This window comes from Oncorhynchus mykiss, chromosome 9, assembly GCF_013265735.2.
Source record: "Oncorhynchus mykiss isolate Arlee chromosome 9, USDA_OmykA_1.1, whole genome shotgun sequence".
NCBI lineage: Eukaryota > Metazoa > Chordata > Actinopteri > Salmoniformes > Salmonidae > Oncorhynchus > Oncorhynchus mykiss.
The window spans coordinates 56,231,524-56,254,863 of NC_048573.1; the positions used below are offsets into that span (position 1 = coordinate 56,231,524).

Consider the following 23,340-nt stretch of genomic DNA (forward strand, 5'->3'; position numbering starts at 1 on the left):
GATTGTATTTATCATCATTAGTCATTTAGGTCAACATTGGATCATTCAGAGATCCTCACTGAACTTCTGGAGAGAGTTTGCTGCACTGAAAGTAAAGGGGCTAAATAATTTTGCACGCCCAATTTTTCAGTTTTTGATTTGTTAAAAAAGTTTGAAATATCCAATAAATGTCGTTCCACTTCATGATTGTGTCCCACTTGTTGTTGATTCTTCACAAAAAAATACAGGTTTATATCTTTATATTTGAAATCTGAAATGTGGCAAAAGGTCGCAAAGTTCAAGGGGGCCGAATACCTTCGCAAGGCACTGTATGTATATATATATATATATATATATATATATATATATATATATATATATATATATATATATATATATATATATATATATATATGGATACAAACATATATGGATATATTTGGATATATGGATACAAACATCCCAGCTCTGCAGATTTCACTGCGAAGAGACAGAATCATTAGATCATTTGTTTTGGTACTGTCCATATGTAGCTTGTTTTTGGTCACATGTTCATGAAGAATTGCAACATTTACCAGGAGTTAACTCTGCAAATAGCACTGCTGGGTGATCTGAAAAGTAAATTTGTCAACCAATAATATAATAATACTCAAAAATGTTTATATTTAATTTACAATCTGTCGAAACTATGAGAAAAGAAAGGTTCAGAACTTTTGTGAAACATCACAGCACAGTTGAAAAATATATGGCAAATAGAAATCAAAACTGGATGGTGTTCAGACATAGATGGGAGGGTTTGAGGGGAATTGGTCACGTACATGTGTTTAGCAGATGTTATTGCAGGTGTAGCGAAATGTTTGTGTTTCTAGCTCCAACAGTGAAGTAATATCTAACAAGTAATATCTAACTCTTTGACAACAATACACATAATACCTACAAATCTAAAGTAAAGGAATGGAATTATGAATATATAAATATTTGGACGAGCAATGTCAGATTGGCTTAGATTCAATAAAATTGAATACAGTATATACATATGAGATGAGTAATGCAAAATATCTAAACATTATTAAAGTGGATAGTTTTCCATTATTAAAGTGGCCAGTGATTTCAAGTCTATGTATATAAGGCAGCAGCCTCTAATATGCTAGTGATGGCTATTTAACAGTCTGATGGCCTTGAGATAGAAGCTGTTTTTCAATCTCTCTGTCCCAGCTTTGATGCACCTGTACTGACCTCGACTTCTAGATGATAGCTGGGTGAACAGGCAGTGGCTCGGGTGGTTGTTGTCCTTGAATATATTTTTGGCCTTCCTGTGACATTGGGTGCTGTAGGTGTCCAGAAAGTTTTCCCCCTGTGATGCATTGGGCAGATCGCACCACCCTCTGGAGACCCCTGCGGTTGCAGGCGGTGCAGTTGCTGTACCAGGCCGTGATGCAGCCCAAGAGGATGCTCTCAATTGTTCATCTTTAAAAGCTTGTGAGGGTTTTAGGTGCCAAGCCAAATTTATTCAGCCCCCTGAGGTTGAAGAGGCGCTGTTGCACCTTCTTCACCCCAATGTCTGTGTGGGTGGACCATTTGTTTTGTTGAGGTTGAGTGAGAGGTTATTTTCCTGGCACCACACACCCAGGGCCCTCACCTCCTCCCTGTAGGCTGTCTCGTCATTGTTGGTAATCAGGCCTACTACTGTTGTGTTGTCTGCAAACTTGATGATTGAGTTGGAGGCGTGCGTAGCCACGCAGTCATGGGTAAACCCAGAGTCCAGGAGGGGCTGAGCACGCACCCTTGTGACAGTGTTGAGGATCAGCGAAGTGGAGGCGTTGTTTCCTACCCTCACCACCTGGGGGCGGCCCATCAGCAAGTCCAAGACCCAGTTGCACAGGGCGGGGTTCAGACCCAGGGCCTCAAGCTTAATGATGAGCTTGCTGAGCTATAGTAAATGAACAGCATTCTTACATAGGTATTTCTCTTGTCCAAATGGGATAGGGTAGTGTGCAGTGCGATGGCGTTTTCATCGTCTGTGGGTCTATTGGGGCAGTAAGCAAATTGAAGTGGGTCTAGGGTGTCAGGTAAGGTAGAGGTGATATGATCCTTGGCAAGTCTCTCAAAGCACTTCATGTGCTCATGTCTGAGCCATTTAATTGTGACTCCACTTTGTCTCTGTACTGACGTTTTGCCTGTTTGTTTGCCTTACGGACGGAATAACTACACTGCCATGGCACTTTCAGTTTTGAGCAAATGCTGCTATCTTTCCACGGTTTCTGGTTAGGGTAGGTTTTAATAGTCACAGTGGGTACAATGTCTCCTGTACACTTGCTGATAAACTCAGTCCCCATATCAGTGCGTTTGTCAATGTTATTCTCGGAGGCTACCCAGAACATATCCCAGTCCGTGTAATCAAACCAATCTTGAAGCGTGGATTCCGATTGGTCAGACCAGCGTTGAATAGTCCTTAGCACGGGTACTTCCTGTTTGAGTTTCTGACTATAGGAAGGGAGTAGCAAAATGGAGTCATGATCAGATTGCCGAAGGGAGGGCATGGGAGGGCCTTGTAGGCATCCCAGAAGTTGGAGTAGCAGTGGTCGAGTGTTTTAGCAGCGTGAGTACGAATGTCAATGTGTTGATAGCTTTGTCCTCAAATTTGCATTATTAAAGTCCCCAGCTGCAATAAATGTGACCTCAGGATATGTGGCTTCCACTTGCATAAAGTCTAGTGAAGTTCTTTGAGGACCGTCATGGTATCGGCTTGAGGGGGAATATATATGGCTGTGACTATAACCGAAGCGAATTGTCCTGGGAGGTAATACGGTTGGCATTTGATTGTGAGGTTTTATAGGTCGGGTGAACAAAAGGACTTGAGTCACTGTATGTTATCACAATCACACCATGAGTAGTTAATCATGAAACACACAACCCAGCCCTTCCCGGCGAGATATTTATTCCTGTCTGCGCAATGACCTGAGAACCCAACTGGCTGTACGGACTCAGACAGTATATCACGAGTGAGCCATGTTTCCTTGAAACAGAGTATGTTACAATCACTGATGTCTCTCTGGAAGGAAATATTTGCCCTGAGCTCGTCAACTTAATATCCAGAGACTGAACATTAGCGAGTAATATACTCAGAAGCAGTGGGTGGTGTGGGCGCCTCCTGAGTCGGACTAGAAGTCCACTCCGAATACCTCTTCTCCACCGGCAGTGTTTTGGATCAGCCTCTGGAATCAGTTCAATTGCCCTGGGGTACGAAACAAAGAATCAGATTTAGTTGTATTCCTGGTCGTATAGCTAGTAATACTGGTGAGTTTCTGTCGCTCTGATATCCAAAAGTTCTCCCCGTCTGTATGTAATAACACCCCAAAAAATCTGGGCTAATAATTGAAGAAATAACACATAAAAAAAACAAAATATTGCAAAGTCGCCTATGAACTAGAAGCACGGCTACCCTATCTGTCGGTCCCATTTCTTCCCGGAGAGATTTATATAAATGTAAAATATACTGTGTCCGTAAAATGTATATACTAGCGGGAGAACAAGTATTTGATACACTGCCGATTTTGAAGGTTTTCCCTACTTACAAAGCATGTAGAGGTCTGTAATTTGTTATCATATATACACTGTGAGAGACGGAATCTAATACAAAAATCCAGAAAATCACATTGTATGATTTTTAAGTAATTAATTTGCATTTTTTGCATGACATAAGTATTTGATACATCAGAAAAGCAGAATTTAGTATTTGGTACAGAAACCTTTGTTTGCAATTACAGAGATCATACGTTTCCTGTAGTTCTTGACCAGGTTTGCACACACTGCAGCAGGGATTTTGGCCCACTCCTCCATACAGACCTTCTCCAGATCGTTCAGGTTTCAGGACTGTCGCTGGGCAATACGGACTTTCAGCTCTCTCCAAAGATTTTCTATTGGCTTCAGGTCTGGAGACTGGCTTCTTACGGAGCCACTTCTTAGTTGCCCTGGCTGTGTGTTTCGGGTCGTTGTCATGCTGGAAGACCCAGCCACGACCCATCTTCAATGCTCTTACTGAAGGAAGGAGGTTATTGGCCAAGATCTCGCGATACATGGCCCCATCCATCCTCCCCTCAATACGGTGCAGTAGTCCTGTCCCCTTTGCAGAAAAGCATCCCCAAAGAATGATGTTTCCACCTCCATGCTTCACAGTTGGGATGGTGTTCTTGGGGTTGTACTCATCCTTCTTCTTCCTCCAAACACGGCGATTGGAGTTTAGACTAAAAAGCTATATTTTTGTCTCATCAGACCACATGACCTTCTCCCATTCCTCCTCTGGATCATCCAGAGGGTCATTGGCAAACTTCAGACGGGCCTGGACATGCGCTGGCTTGAGCAGGGGGACCTTGTGTGCACTGCAGGATTTTAATCCATGACGGCGTAGTGTGTTACTAATGGTTTTCTTTGAGACTGTGGTCCCAGCTCTCTTCAGGTCATTGACCAGGTCCTGCCGTGAAGTTCTAGGTTGATCTGTCACCTTCCTCATGATCATTGATGCCCCACAAGGTGAGATCTTGCATGGAGCCCCAGACCGAGGGTGATTGACCATCCTCTTGACCTTACATTTTCTAATAATTGCGCCAACAGCTGTTGCCTTCTCACCAAGCTGCTTGCCTATTGTCCTGTAACCCATCCCAGCCTTGTGCAGGTCTACAATTGTATCCCTGATGGCCTTACACAGCTCTCTGGTCTTGGCCATTGTGGAGAGGTTGGAGTCTGTTTGATTGAGTGTGTGGACAGGTGTCTTTTATACAGGTAACGAGTTCAAACAGGCGCAGTTAATACAGGTAATGAGTGGATAACAGGAGGGCTTCTTAAAGAAAAACTAACAGGTCTGTGAGAGCTGGAATTCTTACTGGTTGGTAGGTGATCAAATACTTATGTCATGCAATAAAATGCAAATTAATTACTTAAAAATCATACAATGTGATTTTTTGGATTTTTGTTCACAGTTGAAGTTTACCTATTATAAAAAATTACAGACCTCTACATGCTTTGTAAGTTGGAAAACCTGCAAAATCGGCAGTGTATCAAATACTTGTCCTCCCTACTGTAGGTTCAGAACTTTTGTGAAACATCACAGCACAGTTGAAAAATATAAGGCAAAAATAAATTAAAACTGGATAGCCTTCAGAGATATATGGAGGGGTTAAGGGTAGCTGAAGGATGAGACTAAAAAATAACAAAATAAAAATATACTGTGTCTGTAAAATGTATGTAGTGTGTATAAACTAGAAGTAGAAGCCTAAGTGTTGTTGTCCATTAGTTCACTTCAATTAGGGGAAGGGTGTTAGAGGGTTAGAGGAAAAGAATAAAGAAAAATAATAATACATCTGCTCCTCAGTCCTCACTTGAACGGTTTAATGCCCATGGTGGTTGCGTTTCGTGACATTTGCATAAAGTAAGGTTCTCGCCGCTCAACTTCCAACAATTCCTGGGTGCACTGGTTGAAAATGAATGGGGTGGAACTTTTCCTGCTGACAGCGCATCTGGTGAAAATGGGCTGTATAACGCCTCGATCACACCTTTGCATTTTGGGACACCGTAAGTACAGGCTACGTTTGCCTTGCAGTCTTTGCAGTGTTGTCTGTGCAGTTGCATTGCGTTCTGTGTGGTGCATTCATTGATATGTATCGAACGAATGCATCAAGTTGTAGCTATGCTTGACAGAAATGGTAGCAGAAGGTGAATGTTGAACTTTTCTTGCACACATACTGTATCAAGATGATGCTGCGTACAATTTTGCGTAATGATCTTGTATCATTAGCTGTCTACCAGGTGATGCACACTCACTCACACAAGCAATCACACACAGCTAATGTTATGTGTTAACACTACTGCCTGTGTAAGTAACAACTCAAGGATGATCAATGGAAGCAGGATGCACGTGAGCTCAATTTCGAGTGTCATAGCAAAGGGTCTGAATACTTATGTTAATAAGGTATTTCTGTTTTTATCTTTTAATACATTTGCAAAAATGTCTAAAAAACTGTTTTTGCTATGTCTTTATGGAGTATTGTGTGTAGATTGATGAGGGGGGGAAATCAATTTTAGAATTTCCTGATGTCATGCCCTTATGACTGCTACATGGTCTCTACATGTCGTAGACAAAATAATGAAAATGGCTGTCTGGTAGCCTCAATAAATAGATAACAATTTGTAGTTGAACATGTCATTGCATATATAGATTTTTTTTACTTGACTTGTGACTCGATTCAACTTGCTATTAAAATGTTCTACTTGGGACTTGCTTGTGACTCGAATATTAGTGACTTGGTCCCACCTCGCAAAGCGGTATGGTGTCATGTCAGCCATTTTGCAAGTCTCGCTGTTCTGATTTATGAGAGCATTAGGTGATCCTCATATTAATATTGTGTTGCATTGGAAATTATGTATTGCATTATCATCAAAGCAAATGTATTGCTTGATCTAGTGCTGTTTGAGTAGGTCTGTAGTGCAACCCCTACAGTATAATATGAGGGTAGAGCCTTGCAGCTGGGTGAGTATGCTGCAGTGGTTCACTGCATCTCATTCACATGGCACATTTAGGGCACGTTATATTCAAGTGCTTATGGTAAACCACAGTGTTAGCCTCTTGAATAGACAAGCCATGCTCAAAGAGCTTGTTGTAAACTGTGATGCGACATGAAAAATGTGCCCAAGCAAAGTGGGACATGCATGGAACTTCTGCTACTAGCTCGTCTTGCTAGTTGCTTCACTGGTTTCACACTGGGCACAAAATGGTTGAATCAATGTTGTTTCAACTTAATTAGTCAACCTATTTCATTGTGGAATCTATGTGGAAAATATATTGGATTTGAAAAAAGTCATCAACGTACAGTAAACAGTTGTTTTGAGTGTGCAATTTCAACTATGAGATTGTCATCATGGTAAACTTAAAATATGTTGAATTTGTACCTTTAAAATGACATCAGATCTTCAATGTTCTATCCACTATCAGACAAAAAAAAAAAAACTTTGATCTCTCATCCAGGGTTTAACCAAGGCCAGCGCTGCTGTCACTGAATATTACCAATATGCTACCATGAGAATGATTGTTGAGAGATCACCACTTTAAAACTAGATAGATTCACTGTTACTATCGAAGTCTTACCAAAGGGTAGGTTTAACAGAGCAAATGAAATGTGACCATACTTTATCACTTATACACCATCAATGATGCTATTTAGTCCTATAGCATTTTTCTAAATCATCAACAGCTATTATTTCAATTCAACCCAGAATTCAAGACAATACAATAGGCCTAAGGTTTCAAGCTGGTTGATTACAAATGTAATGATATTTAGTGATATTGTTTGGTTGTCAACACAACAATATATCGACATTTGAAGGTGCTGTATCTTCTTATTGGATGGTTCCACTGAGTTAGTCTGGCTCCAGTTGTCTACAAATTAATAATTGATATGTTGGATTCACGTCTCCATCTCAACCAAAAATCTAAGGGGAAGAATAGTACTAAATCAAATCATAATGTATTTAAAGTGCATTTAAAGTTTGATTTGATTCAGTCCTGTTATTTAACTTAGATTTTTGTTGAGATGGAGTTATGAATCTAACATATCAATTAATAATTTGTAGACAAACTGGAATTAAAGTCATTGAGAGATGTGTGAAATTCTTCCTTGGTTGTTAATAAAAAAAATAATGTCAACCTTGATTTGAGCCAATATGTTAAGTAGTTGAACATTTTATTACTCCAACCTCGTGGAAGTAACAAACTGATACGCTTAATTTTTTTTTGTCCAAAACAACTTTACACTGAGTGTACAAAACATTATGAACACCTTCCTAATATTGATGTGCACCCCCGTTCGCCCTCAGAACAGCCTCAATTCGTCTGGGCATGGACTCTACAAGGTGTCGAAAGCGTTCCACAGGGATGCTGGCCCATGTTGACTCCAATGCTTCTCACTGTTGTGTCAAGATGACTGGATGTCCTTTGGGTGGTAGAACATTCTTGATACACACAGAAAACTGATGAGCGTGAAAACCCCAGCAGCGTTGCAGTTCTTGATTCATTCAAACCGGTATGCCTGGCACCTACTACCATACCCTGTTCAAAGGCACTTAAATATTTTGTCTTGCCTATTCACCGTCTGAATGGCACACACACAATCCATGTCTCAATTGTTTCAAGGATTAAAAATCCTTCTTTATCCTTATTTTTCCTCTCCTTCATCTACACTGATTGAAGTGGATTTAATAAGTGCCATCAATAAGGGATCATAGCTTTCATCTGGATTCACTTGATCACTTTATGTCATGGATAGAGCAGATGTTCCTAATATTTTGTCCACTCAGTGTATATCGAAGGAGTGCCTTTAATTTGATGACCTGCACATTGCGCAGTTCGGCGCGAAATGACCGTTAGACCCGATGATGTGTTTCTGTGCATGAGCTTAGTTAGCCAACATTGCCATGACATCGCCTACAAGCGAGATCGGTGCTTTCAATTGGAGAAGTAAGCAAAAAATATCTTTATACTGTACTATCATTGCTTGTACCACCAACACTAGCACCAAGGACAGCGCCAACTAGAAAGACAGAATAATTTTGTTAGCCGTTATCAACTCAATATGCCGTTTATAGTTAGACATTCCTGGTCTAATTGTCGGTGTGACATAGTGTTGTAATCATGTTTGATGTGGCAAATAGTTGTTGTTTAGGCTCATACTGGGTCCCCCCACACTGAGAATCACCAGACTAATCACACATTGTATCATCCTCTATCTATAGCCCAAGGAAGCAGGGCAGACTTTGTTTGTTAATGAAAATTGCATTTTTCATGAACTGTTAATTAGTGAATACATTATTTTTCCCAATATCATTTATCCTTGTGTGAGTGAGCTTACAGAGGATGGAGGGAGTCTATGAATAGGGCAGCAGACCCGGGAAGGGAATTAGCTTTGAGGTGAGTGTCTGATGTCTGTTATAGAGGTGGGATGAATGCAGATAGCATAATGCGGAGTAACAATGCATGTAATGAACATGGTGCACACTCCATGGGGCTTTCCATCTCTCTCTCTCACCTCCCCTCCTCCCTTCTTTTTCACTACCTCTGTTTTGACTCATTGTGCAAGGAACATATTCACAATAAATTGATGTGAGTCTTGCCAAGATTATAATACGTCATTGTAGTGTACTCTGTGTAATTTATTTTCCTTGCCGGTCATATTCCTGAAAAAGATCCTGTGCTGTTTCCCAGATTGACCCTCTGGCATGTTACAGATTCATTAATAATAGATTAACTGTTAGGTAACACAAATCTGGCTACATCTGCTGCAATCTGACTTTATTCAGTGTCCCTGGGGAAGGATGAGAAATACAATTTACAATCTGCAGGGATGGACTTTTATTGAGAACTATCATTAAAGACAACACCATCTCTCACTTTCTATTTCATATTCTTTTTCTATTTCTCTCTTTTAATTTCACTCTCTCCGTCGCGCTCTCTCTCTTTCTCTCTCTCTTTCTCTTTCTCTTTCGCTCTCGCTCTCTCTTTCTCGTTCTCTCTCTCTTTCTCTCTCTCTTTCTCATTCTCTTTCTCTCTGTCAAAATTAGAATTGCTTTCCTCAATATGTACATCTGTTAATGCTGGTGTTTAAAAAACATCCTTTATGCTAGTAAAGATAAAGTGTTTTCTGCACCTGTCTTAGACAAGTGACCACATGCTGATTTGAGATTGCTTGTACATGTCTGTACTAGTTCAGGATATGTCACTGCTAGCAGTCTCTGACAGAGAGGAAATACTTTCTCTCTTTCTCCCACTCAAGTGACAGTCAGTCATAGCCACCATCAAATGCAACACCAGTGGTGGTTGATCTAACTGGCTTAGTTCTATAACCTTTAAAGTATCTGACATACTTTTTGGAGATTCCTCCATGTCTGGTAGGGATGAGATCTTCACCCCATCTAACATTTCTGAGTTTGGATAGCGATGAATACAGGTTGTTGTATGTGTGTCGGTGGATGTATGTGGGTGTATATTTCCTGATACAACAAGACAGATATGTTTGTCTTCAAGGCAATAAAACACTTGCTTACCCTATATTGACACTGAGGAGCATTATACACCAGTACTGTGTACAATGAGACAGAAAAGCCTATTTGTGCTCTCCCCAGACACAATATTTAATCTCTGCTCCCCACTGTGATCCTATTGCCCATTTGGGGCCTAAATATGAGTGCTGGCGAAGCATAACGGCCAAACAGCAGTCTCCTGTCAGATAAGGATATCACTGTCAGACGCATGGCTGCCCAACCGCACTCTGACGGCCCTATTAGCACAGTGCATGACATTACCTGGCATCAGCGAAGGGATCTGAAATGTAACAGTGTTGTGTCCCCTGCTCTGGCTCCCTATTCCATCCAGACAGACATATTGGTCCATGGGCCATTTGTTTGCAGCAAATGCATCCTGTTTGTATACACCAGGCAGGTATTAAGATGGCCCATAATGGCACAAACAGTTCAATTCCCACTGAGTTGCTGTGTAGAGTCAGCAATTTCCCTCTATACTTCCTAGTCCCCTTGGACAGAAAGACAGCTGATGTTGATCTCCTCTCCCTATCTGGGTCCTGTGACTAGGACATCTGGTGGAGATGCCAACTTGCGTGTAGTCTCTGACGCTGACAACAAAGGGCACGGCCCAGGCACACGACTGTTGTGTCCACATTGGCTAAGAGAGAGAGGGAGCGTAAGAGAAGGGGGGGGGGGGGGGGGGTGAGAGAGACTGAGGAAGAGGGAAAGGGATAGATATGGAGAGGGAAAGGGAAAGAGAGAGTAAGAGGAAACTCAGGAAGAGTCAGCAATATCCAATCTGATTTATTTCCTGGGAATGGGAGATATGATTTGGGGGACTTTTTCCCGCTTTGTGCCATAGTTCCAGGACTTGTTATTCTGATCTGGTTTGTCATTTTACAGGAGGATTGTCCTGTGCTGAAGCTATTTATTTCTCTGCACTGTTTGGCCACTACGCTATAATTATCTTCCTTGTTGTATTAGCTTTGTAATCTTAACGTGGGGGGAAGGAGATTTGGAGATTTGGAAATAATAACTGGCCTGCAGATAACTGGTCTGCAGCTTCTTAAATGATCATCCGTAGATTATGATTTCATAGAGAATTATCCAAAGAGCTGATTACCCTGGGTAGAGAGAAAGACAAATATATTCTATTTTCAGGCCACTCAGATAATGTTGTAATTCTGTTCGTAGCTGAGGCAACAAAGTACAGTTTACTAAGGAGGATCATTACTTTCTGGGTACAGATTTGTTCAGTGGTAGCAGGACTCACAGCCTTAAGGGTTGGACGCAACAGGAGGCAAAGTAAAATGTGTAAAATCAGGTGGTGTTATTTATTATGTGGTAAAACATTAAGAATGTAGAAAACAAACAAACAAACAAATCAATAGAACTACATGACTACAGTAGGCCTAAGTCGTCAGCCTAACCAGTTATTACTGCCAATATAACTATCTCGGCACAGGTGTAGTCTACCAGGCTCTGACCAGCCTCCCTATGAACAATTCCAACACTGGCAAAAGATGAAGAGCAGCACTTACACACAGAGTGAGTAGACTGGCGACCCTGTGACCACAAATACAGGCAAGCTTTTGCTCTAGGACTCACAGCTGAGTGGATCACGTGACTGGCTGGAGAAGATGCAGCAACACAAACAAAATAACAGCAATATGAAATGAGATTCAATGAAATGATGATCCCCTAAAAACCTCAACCACTCAGAGGATCAAACTGCAGATACATTACATTAAATAAAGAAAGAAAGAAACGTTTTCAACAATATGAACTGGCATAAGCGAACTGAAACCATGGAACTTAAACATGAAACTGGGCTGTACATTAACGTTAGGGCTTTAGGAAAGCGACATAATAAATACATAACTTGCAAATTGGGAAATAATAGTTTGAAGTTTCAATTTGAAGTGTTATTAGTTGTATGTATGGGATACACATGGTACGCAGCAGACCGGTAACATTCCCAGAACATTAACTAAGATTCCCATTAAGTTCTAGTTAGAATTCTATCTAAAATTAGGATAATAACATCAAAAACATGTATTATTTTATGTTTTATGTTCCCAAAACACAAAAACTGTCCAGTTGTGCTGACATTCAGATAATGTTTGTATCAGGGGGCAGAAAACATTTATTTGATCTTCCAAGAATGTTGACAGAATGATTTTCATAAAACTTTCAATACGTGATGAAGAAGGAAAACCCAGTGTTACAAGTACACAGCATATGAAGAGAATGGGAACATTTCAATAACTCACAAATTGTGTTCTGTATCCTGATTAACTGTATTTGACTGAAAACACCCCACAACACCACAGCTATCTACTAGAGGCGGGTTAATGATGTGAGTTCAAACCCGACATGTGCAGATTGTCAACATACTGTAGGAAGTGTAAAAAATATGGTTGTGTTTGTACGATTTAAATGCAGTTCAAATGTCATATGAATGAAATTAACATACCACGTGTCTCTATTTAACCTACAATACAGTCCTCAAATGCAAATTGCCATTAAATCTGGAGAGAAACAGAAAGGGGATGTATTCCAATCTGCCTTAAAGAGATAAACATTTGCATGCTGAGAATGTTGTGGTAATATTAGGCAAAACTTAAATAGAACGTTTTCTAAACGTTCTTCAAATGTTCTGAGGAAAAATATACATTGCGTGAACATCAGTGGAATATTATGTTAAACCTACAACAAATATGCTATCGATGTCATAAAATGTATTAATTCTTACAACATTAAGGGAATGTATTGTGCAACATAACTTAAACATTTTGTGAATGTCATCACAACTAAGCATATTGACATTATAACGCTTGCAGAGCTGATTTTGATTCTGAGCTTCCTGGGCATTAGAAAAATAAATACAACTTGCTCTCGTCTTTTCCTTGTTGTAGCCTGCTGACTTTGCTGATAACTTCTTTATTGATAAAAATGTACTTACTGCGACTATGATAATGTGATTGTTTCACCTAGCTATCTTAAGATGAATGTAAGTCATCTATAACTAAGTCACTCCGGATAAGAGCAACTGCTAAATTACAAAAATGTAAATGTAGAAAGTGAGTGTCCCCCTTAGCCAGCCTTATTATCCTCCATGGACCCTGTGATGCATCTGTTTCACTTGCTTCATCTCTCTCCATCTCGCTCCATCTCTCTCAATCTCTCTTCATCTCTCCCCCTCTTTCCTTAACAAAAGCTTTGTACGTTGTATCCCCCCTCAGTCCTTAGTCCCCCCTCATCCCTCTCTCCAGAACTAGATGTTGTGCTTCAGCTGAGCCTTCATCCATTATGGATGCTGTGTTTTAGGAGGCTGATCTGAGCGTGTCGATATAAATATCTCCTTTTGGATCCCAGCAGGACAGGAGAAGCCAGCGTAAAGCAGCTAGGCCTTTCTCTGTGTCTACTTACTGTACAGTTACTGGAGCGGGATGTGCCTGCATGTGCCTGCAGTGCCGTCTTTAATTCACGAGGCATGGCAGCAAGCTAAGGTAGTTATATTTCAATCAGCCATATCTGCACATCTTTATCCAACCTCAAGCCCCCAATACTATATACTAGAAAACCTGTTGGCTGATACGGGTCTGGAGAAAGCATCTATTCCCTTAGACCACTCTCTTCCTCAGACTTTCTAGTACTGTCCTGTAACTATAATCAGGGACATCAAAGCCACAACAGAGGAACCATACTACCCATTGTTGGGGTTAAGGAGCAGCATGTATCTCCTTTTATGTTGACCTGTTTCCTGCCAGGTGCCCTTCCTATCCTCCATCACAGGACATGCCAGTTGTGGCTTAGCGCAGTATGTGGGAAGCCTGTTAGGCAGTTGCTGTTGGACTGATTGGCTATGCCTGGGAAAGTCAATGAAAGAGAGGAAGAGAGGGATGGGGGGTGGAAAGAGTGAGAAGCAGGAGAGAGAGACACACACACACGGAGACAGAGGGGCAGAGAACAGAGACAGACTGAGCACACATCCACCACTTTATTAGTCTGGCACAGTGGAAATGTCTGCTGTTGGGGGACGACACCCTCGTCAGCAACACACACACACACACACACACACACACACACACACCAAAGTGTGCTTCTGCTAGTGTCCAAATAGAAACAGAAGTCATACAGCTGAGATGATGGGTTTGGAGAGGAGAACTGAGCGAGGGGAATGTGGGGTGCAAGCAGATGTCTTCATCAGTCAGGGAACATCCCTCCTTAGATTATGAACATCCTGCATTCTCAATTTGAAGCAGGATATTTTATAACCCTTTGGTAAAACACCATGGAGAGACTTCCCACTGGGCACAGATGTCAGTTCAACGTCTAGTTTTGATTTACATTTGGTTGAGTTATCAACATAATGTGAATTCAATGTGAAATCAACAAAAAAATTCACCATGCAATTGGATTTAGGTAGACTAAATGCCCTTAAGTTGATGACTTTTTGCAAATCCAATCAACGATTCAACATCTTCACATAATTTTTTTGGTTGAAATGACGTTGATTCAACCCGTTTTTGCCCAGTGGGTCTGCTCTCCACATGAAGAGATTGGGATGTGTTTACTAAGCAGCCTATGCACTCGTGCCAGCTAGGCTCTGAATCAGTTATGCCCATGGCCTTCATAACAGTGCTCTAAAAGCAAGTGAAGCGAAGGTGTAAAATGGAAATATCCCAACAGGCGTTTCTACTAATGCAGTAGGCTTGGGGATTTTTCTGCTTGAATATTTCTATCCACTATCTGATAGAAACCGTGACCCTCCAGTGCTGTTGCATATCCTCAGATAAGTTTATGAAATGTAAAAGCAATGAAGAAGTAGACTCTGCTTCTTATCTGCCTTTTATCATAGAAGAGAGTTTGTGAAAAATGTATTTCATGTTTCATTGAACTGAAAGCAGTGCGTGGGAGTTAACAACAATTGAGAGTCTCAGTAATTGTTATAAGGACCATGTGGGAAAGTAATATGCAGCATATCCCTTCAAAGCCGTGCACGCTGGGAAAAATCTATTGTTGATTAGACCCAATGAAATCCCATTTCATCTCATCTGTTTTTTAAACAGAGCTCTCTCTTACTCCTGTCTTTTTCTCAGAATCTCATTCCTTTCTCCTTTAATCTTTCAGGAGTCTGCTGTCTTTCTGAGCTCGAGGTGGGAGGCCATGTCTGAGTACCTGCAGGCCTGCTTGGGCTGACTCTAGACTTTCTGCCTGCTCCAGGGGGGTGAGAGAGAGAAGATAAACACCCCTGACTGGCTCTGGAGGAGCATAAAAGAGGAGGCTTATATCCCACCTTTGTTCTCCCTAAGATGTCTCTCCACGGACCCACTCCCGACTCGCCCCAAACTGTTTAGTAACTCCACACCGTCTGCATTCCCCATCAGCCGGGAGAGAGAATACCCCACAAGGAAGTGGATAGAGAGAGAGAGAGAGAGAGGTGTCACAGCTGTAGACTGCAGCAGCACCAGCAGAGAGAGAGAGAGAGCAAGCTAATTGGCATTACTGAGATGGTGTCAGAGCTGAGAGACATGAGAAGTGACTTCTGAAGAGAGTTCTGTTCTCTGAAGGATATTGCAGCTGATCTACAGGACATTTGTTTGTGGGTTTTTTTTCTTCATTTTTCGAAGAGACTCAATTTAGTTGGATGCAGGTTTAGCTTAGCCTTCCGTCATGAATCTTCTGGGAAGCTGTATGAAGAGGGGGCAGACTGGCTGCCACAGAGGTGGTCTGGCTTGGCCCTGTCAGGTCCTGCTCCTGGCCTGCTGTATCCTGGTAGTCCTGGGGGCCAAGCCAAAGACACCTGGCCACAAACACCTCAACTCCATCCGCATAGATGGGGATATCTCTCTTGGTGGCCTCTTCCCGGTACACGCCAGAGGCAACGATGGTAAAGCCTGTGGGGAGCTGAAGAAGGAGAAGGGGATCCACAGACTGGAGGCCATGCTGTTTGCACTGGACCGCATCAACAATGACCATGAGCTGCTGCCCAACATCACTCTGGGTGCCAGGATCCTGGATACCTGTTCCCGGGACACCCACGCCCTGGAGCAGTCGCTCACCTTCGTCCAGGCGCTCATCGAGAAGGACGGGACGGACATCAAGTGCCTGAGCGGCGGGCCGCCCATCATCACCAAGCCTGAGAGGGTGGTGGGTGTCATCGGGGCCTCCGCCAGCTCTGTGTCAATCATGGTTGCCAATATCCTGCGGCTCTTCAGGGTAAGTGCCTTTCAGTTTACACTTTCTGGTTAATGGCTGTGAATGATGGTGGTGGCTATGAAAGTAGTTTCTCCCAACAGGCGTTTGTAGGCTGGCAGCACACTTGCGCTGAGATTACATACTCTACTATGAAAGCACTGTGACTGAGATCTGTGATGCAATTGGCTGAAGCATGTATAATTCTTTGTGATGGGTGTCAATAAAAGGTTAGGTTGCTTTTTCTGGTAAAAAGGGTTTGTAAGTGTTTTCATGAAAGGAGAAAGGTTATATCTATTGTCCCATTTTCCAACAATATGGACATGTTGATGTGATAAAACAAGCAAAAACAATCACCGCTTTCTATATTAGTCTTTTTACCCCATGTCGTCTCTCTTAGGTGATATTACAAAGAACAAAAGCATGTTACCATATACTGTACTTCCAGTCCAAAAAAAAAAACGTTTTCCTACAATCGAGAGACTACTTCTATGCAATCCTTATGCCTAGTTCTATGTAAAAAAAATAAATGTATGTCTAAGTTAGCTAAGCTTACCTCTTTACCTGTTCAATTGTCATTTTAATGAATGATGCACTTTGATTATTTAAGAACTTTTATGCCTTGGGAGTTTAGTTACAACTGCAACACTGGTATATCGCATCATAACCCTAAATATGCTTCTATGTATCTCTGCTAAACTCTGGATAAAATATTGAAAGGAATGTGAGTCTCTCTCAGTACATTTAGAAATGGCTTGCTTTTCGAAAGTCTAGCAACCTTGCCAGCTAAGATAGTTAGACAAACTATTCTAACTTGATTGATAGCATGAAATGGCTTGGTAGCTCGTTGGGAGGTTGGGAGATTGGGAGCGTATCTAGATGGCTAGCTAAAGCCAACTTCATGAAATTGCTAGTGGCTAGTATTACAGGGAAACAACTAAACATTTTTATTTTATTTATTCATCAAGGAGGAATCAATAGGCTACATAGCTTGATCAAATCTATTTACAAACATACAAGTCCTGCCCATCACCGGAAGATCAAATCAAATCAAACGCTGTGTGTGTCACTCAACACCCTCGCCTCCTCCACTGACGATACTGTCTGCACTCACTAGAATATCTAAGGTCCTGCCTAGCATATTTTTGCTCTGTGGTGCACCTTGGAAGGAACCACTGACTAGGAAGGATAGGGGAGGTACTCTCTTGCCTGGTAAAGTCAGTGTGCCACCTCTGCAAAATACAGCTGACAGATCTTTTTTATAAATAATTATGATAAAATGTGGTTAAGTTTAGTAATTAATTTAACATTCGAAAATGTTTGAAACAGGACAAATCTGAGGGGGCATGTGCCCTTGTGCCCCCCATATGGGCATGACGCCTCTGTTTATCAGTGCCATGCTCACATCATGCTGGCCTGCCTCAGCCTGCCTGGCGCTGGATCACGTCACTATAATTAGCTCCATATAAGGACTCCTCCGCAGATAGATACTTCTCCTGTTTCTAATGATTTCAAGAGCTTGACCTGATATCTTTCATCTGCACAACCTATGTTTTTTCCCCCTTTCATCCAGGAATGAGTGTGTGTTCTTCAGATGATTGGAGGATGGTGGTGAGAGGGTTGATCAAAGTGGGAGGCAGTCTACAGAAAGATGTTTGGAGAAGATTGCACTGGTTTCTAATTCAGTGCAATTATGAAGGGCTGATGGCCAAGTAGTACACAGTTTAGTGCAGGTCACTAGGTGAGCTCTGAATAAAGATGTAGTCTGTACACTTCCTTTACAATTCGATATAGGTCTGTACACTTCCTTTACAATTCGATATAGGTCAGAGAGCCTTTACTGACTGTTTCTAGCTCCACATGGACACTTGCAGGTTTTTGCACTTCAAAATGCACTTTATTTATTTTAAAACTAGAAAGTAAGTGAGCTTCTCAGCACTTGCAGTCTAGCTGAGGATAGGGCTGTCCCAGCCTCACATACTGAAAGCTATACCCAAGAAACTCTTGGTGAGTCAACTATTTCCCGTACATGGGTTAGGGGATCTGACTCATCCATAATTTGCTTGGTTTGAACACGCAAGGCAAGCTCAACAGTTACATATCAATGTGGTTTACAACCCTTCTTATTGCTGTTCTTTTCCATGTCCTTTATGAGCCTAAGGGTAGTGGCCATAACACACTGCATGCGTGCTGTTGTTGTCAGAATGCTTCTTTCTTTCTTCCCTACTTCCCTCTCCCAGTCTTAAAGTGGCTGAGGCTCGGTAAAGTGTTAACTCAGCACTCCCGAGCAGTAGGCAGGATCCTGTCCCTATTGTGCTGCATGAATATTTTACTTCCAGATTACGTAATGTCCGCCTAGGGATCCAGTTGGGGTTTGAAAGCTCCCTCCCTCCATGGTTGGCCCTGTCTGCTCATGCTCGGTGATGTTCTCATCAGTTGGGTCTTTTACTGCAACACAAGCAGGAGAAAAGTGTGCTAGCGCCCAGGCTAATTAGCACAGGGCTGGTTTTGACGCTGTAGCGAATGCATTTGATTACCCAGGCAAGATGAAGCTGGCTTTAGTTAGGTTCTAGCTTTGTGATCATCTCTTGAAGATGCGTTTCTGGCTTCGTGCATATCAGCTTTTCTCTCGGTCTTGTGTAGGCTACTGTATCAGCACTGTAACTGTCACAATGTACATGGGCAGTCATGATTGTGGGTTATGTTGTGTTGCTGAGACAAGCATATGTTCTCAGAGAAGGAAAGGGGCGCTTCGGCCACCTCCACTCAGGTGTAAAGTCTGCTACCGCACAAACAGCCTACCCACGTGTCTACCTCTGCCTTCTAAGCAGAAGGGAGGATGCCTTCAGAGATGAGAGGGGAGGAAGGTGAGAGGAGCTCAGAGGAGAAGACAGGGGAGCCTGAAGGTAGCTGTAAGAGGAGGGTTAACTAGCTGTCTGTTGTGCTGTCTGTGAAGCACAGAGACCTTGCGGCCCTTTCTCTTCCCTCATTAGAGACAGAGATGGGACACCCTCAGGCGCTGTACCTTCCTCCTCTCAGCATCTCAACATGTTGACACCGTTCACTCTAGATTACTGCAGGAACCATCATGGGCTGTAAAAGACAAAAATACATACATTTAGAATATGTGATGAAAGGATGACTCTGCTCTGTGTGCAGGACTCCTCTACATTGCTGTGCAGACTTTTACAGGGAATTGTACAAAGACCTTGCTGTAGGGAATGTGTGGAATCAGAATGATTTTCAATGATATGTCTGAGAATTTTTGGGTCAAGACAGTAGCTGAGTAAAACTAGACTGAATGAAGATGAAAACTGAAGCACAACTACACCACAGCTAGTTTGGCTTGTGTAGTGAGTAGTGTTCATTAGCTACGCTCTCAGTAGCTACCTCAGTAGCCAGTAGCTCTCTTTATCACCCTGAGACAGGCCTCCCAAGGTGTGCCCTGTCACCTTCACGGATCCTCAGCGTCGTAGCTCTGTGGCAATTCAGGAGAGAAGCCTGGCCAGGAGAACTGATTCTGACTAAGTGAAAAACTATTCTGAAGTGTAATTTGGTGCAGCCACACTACATCAGTTCATTCAAGCCAACCATTCCATCCCTTTACCCGCCCATCCATGCCCAATAATTCCAAAAAGGGAACTCTCTACTCGCCTGTGACTTTCAAAATCCTGTGCAAGCAAAGCAAACAAGGGAAGCAAACCAAAAGGCTCAAAAGACTTGCAAGCAATTGTTTTCTGAGGGTTTACAGGCCAGTGGTTATGCCAGGGTCTTATCCATGCCACTCAACAGGACTTTTACAATTGGGGCAGACCTGATCCTTGCAGCTGTCTTTCTCACTGTTCATTGTGGCTGTTCCCACTCATGCAGAGCTCCTGCCACAGCGGAGCAGCTCCTTCAGTCAGGATTAGTTTAGACTCAAGTCGCTTAACCGACCCTGGCCCCAGTTGCCAATTCCCAGTACAGCTATAAGAGATGAGTGCCCGGAAACATGCCTCCTAGTTTTGCTCTGTTTTATCTTCATCTATCCGAGTCCCACCACAGAAAGCTGGAACACCAGCTGTAATGACGAAGGGGCACGATGCAGTGGTCTCCACATGCATGCTGGTCGCCGGGGTTCACTCATAAATTTCTGGCATTTCATTAGTGTAAGTTTGCAGGTCTACCGAGGAAATGCGGCATGGTGGGGAGGGGAGGATGTTGTTAGTTATTTTATTTTTTTTTAAAGCGGATGGTTTCATTTTCTGGGTCTGTTCCTCTTTATGAGAGAGGTAATTGAAATGATTCACTACACGTCTGTAAAGACTAACACCTTCAGCACTGGTTTTAACAGCAAAGGAGATATATAGTGCTTTGGTAGACACACAGGACAAGCTACAACTGTGATAACAGCTCCAATGTTGTAACCGTCAGCATAGTCATGGACAATTCCACCCCATTCTACATTTTTTTACTTTAAAATGTATGCCAAACAAAAACAAATGATTGCAACGTTAAACAAACAATACAAATCTATGCACATTAAAACATATTTAATTAATGAACAGTGCATCTGCACTGTTTTTCAAGTAGATTTATTTTTGTAAAAATGTCAGTAGACGTTGTTGAAAGTCATCCTTGTGCATAGAGCTGTATGGTTAGTTTAACTTAGCAATCATTTTAAAGTGAAAAATCGGCGTCTCAGCATCACTCTGTTATGGTGGAATAGCCCTGATTTTACATTGTGTATTCTCAGGGCATAATACCTACATTCATTTATTCTTTAACACATTCGACATACAACATGAATAATGTACAACACTGTGTGTTTATCGAATAACATCATACCCTTCCCCTTGTGAAAAGACAGGATTGTTTTGGAGAAAATCCAGTGTTACAATCATGCTATTAATATACTGCATTTTCTCCAATTACTGTACATGGCTTCTTCAACTCTTCTTGAAGCTCACTCTTTGAATTTATGACACTGTAAATTATCAGTAAATCTTTTGATTGAACTCAGAGTTACAATTCATTTACTGACAATGTACAGTGCCACAAATTCAAAGAGTGAGTTTCAAGAACTCCTCAATACTATTGATGCCATCTGATACATTGTGAGCATGTCTCAGAGCTGCCACTACTGCTTTCCCCCTGTCTCCAAATCTAACACCACTAAGCCTAGGTATTACCCTGTTCAGGCTTTTCCTATAACTCTTTAAACAGCCACATCTCCAAAACAGAGCCCAGCTATCCCACAGTTCCCTCGAAAATAACTCAGGATTAGTGGCTTGCAGCTGCCCCTCCCCCCTGGAAATTCTATCTATCAACCAAATCAAATTCTGTGACCTGCTGCCTGGAGATACATCACATATAAATGTTTTGTTGTACAGATGGAGAGACAGACCAGACGGTTGTTGGTAGGTGAAATATATTTGAATTAATGTGATCGATGACTGTTAGAGTCTTGGAGTGGTGACATTTTAATGGAGAAGTGACCCGTGTTGGGGTTGTTACAACAACAAAAAAGGTAATATATTACCTATTGCTTATTTTAACAGTAACAAATTACTTTACTTCCTGGGAAAAGTATTTAGTTACACTGCTCGTTATATTACTTTTGCATTAGACCTCAAAACGTTGCGCTCATTGTAAACAATGTCAACGTTACACTAGGTAAGCCTATTCACCAACACAACTAGCCTCCATACCCAACTACAAGCTTGTTAAGCTGTCCCTGGGTTACAGATTTTACTCCTGAACCATTAAAATCAAGCTTTGGTTGCTTGTATGAGGTAGGCCTACAGTCATCTTCAGCAGCAGTGGTCAGGCCTCGGGGGTTCTTTCGCTATGAGTTTTGTCTTGGCATGTTGCTTTTGCAGGTGCTTCAAGAGATTGGAGGTTGTGTTTCAATCAGTGGAGAGGTGTTTTTCGCCTGGGCACAGTTTACATTTTACAACTATATTCCTGTCATTTTGTTCTCCTACCAAATCAATGTAATGGGAATACTTCCACGCCGAGAAACTCTATGCTTTAGATGCTTCTGCCATTTTTCATCTCCCTCACTAAAGCAGTTGGTAGTAGTGCATGCGTGCTTTAACAGGAACTTGATGAGAGGACATCAGACTCAAGACGAAAACAATTACAATCTGTGGCGGGGGGATTTTTTTATATTGCATCAACAGAGAGGGAAAAATTATCATAACAAATATTTTATTTGGATCAATAAATGTAATAGGAATATAATGATAAAAAAGTAACAAACTATCTTTGACCAGTGACTGTAATATTATTTCTCGAATTGGAACAGCACTCCGTTATATTACTTGTTACCGCAAAAAGTAATAATATTACTGTAATGCGTTACTTTGTAATGCGTTACCCCCAACACTGCAAGTATTACATCAGAGTGACGGTATCAGCTAATATGCTATATTTATATTTTTTTATTTTTTTTATTTCACCTTTATTTAACCAGGTAGGCAAGTTGAGAACAAGTTCTCATTTACAATTGCGACCTGGCCAAGATAAAGCAAAGCAGTTCGACACATACAACGACACAGAGTTACACATGGAGTAAAACAAACATACAGTCAATAATACAGTATGAACAAGTCTATATACGATGTGAGCAAATGAGGTGAGATAAGGGAGGTAAAGGCAAAAAAAGGCCAAGGTGGCAAAGTAAATACAATATAGCAAGTAAAACACTGGAATGGTAGATTTGCAGTGGAAGAATGTGCAAAGTAGAAATAAAAATAATGGGTTGCAAAGGAGCAAAATAAATAAAATATATACATTAGGGAAAGAGGTAGTTGTTTGGGCGAAATTATAGGTGGGCTATGTACAGGTGCAGTAATCTGTGAGCTACTCTGACAGTTGGTGCTTAAAGCTAGTGAGGGAGATAAGTGTTTCCAGTTTCAGAGATTTTTGTAGTTCGTTCCAGTCATTGGCAGCAGAGAACTGGAAGGAGAGGCGGCCAAAGAAAGAATTGGTTTTGTGGGTGACCAGAGAGTTATACCTGCTGGAGCGAGTGCTACAGGTGGGTGATGCTATGGTGACCAGCGAGCTGAGATAAGGGGGGACTTTACCTAGCAGGATCTTGTAGATGACATG

General features: G+C 41.7%; 1 protein-coding gene across 1 annotated transcript in view; it reads left to right on the forward strand.

Moving 5' to 3' along the window:
* The first annotated feature begins 15,186 nt into the window (after positions 1-15,186).
* The window catches only part of LOC110531212 (metabotropic glutamate receptor 4-like), a 216,838-nt gene continuing 208,684 nt past the window's right edge, over positions 15,187-23,340 (forward strand). The window contains exon 1 of the mRNA XM_036988394.1: positions 15,187-16,269. Within this exon, the coding sequence (XP_036844289.1) occupies positions 15,724-16,269 (546 nt within the window). The 5' untranslated portion in view covers positions 15,187-15,723. The remainder of the gene's footprint in view (positions 16,270-23,340) is intronic.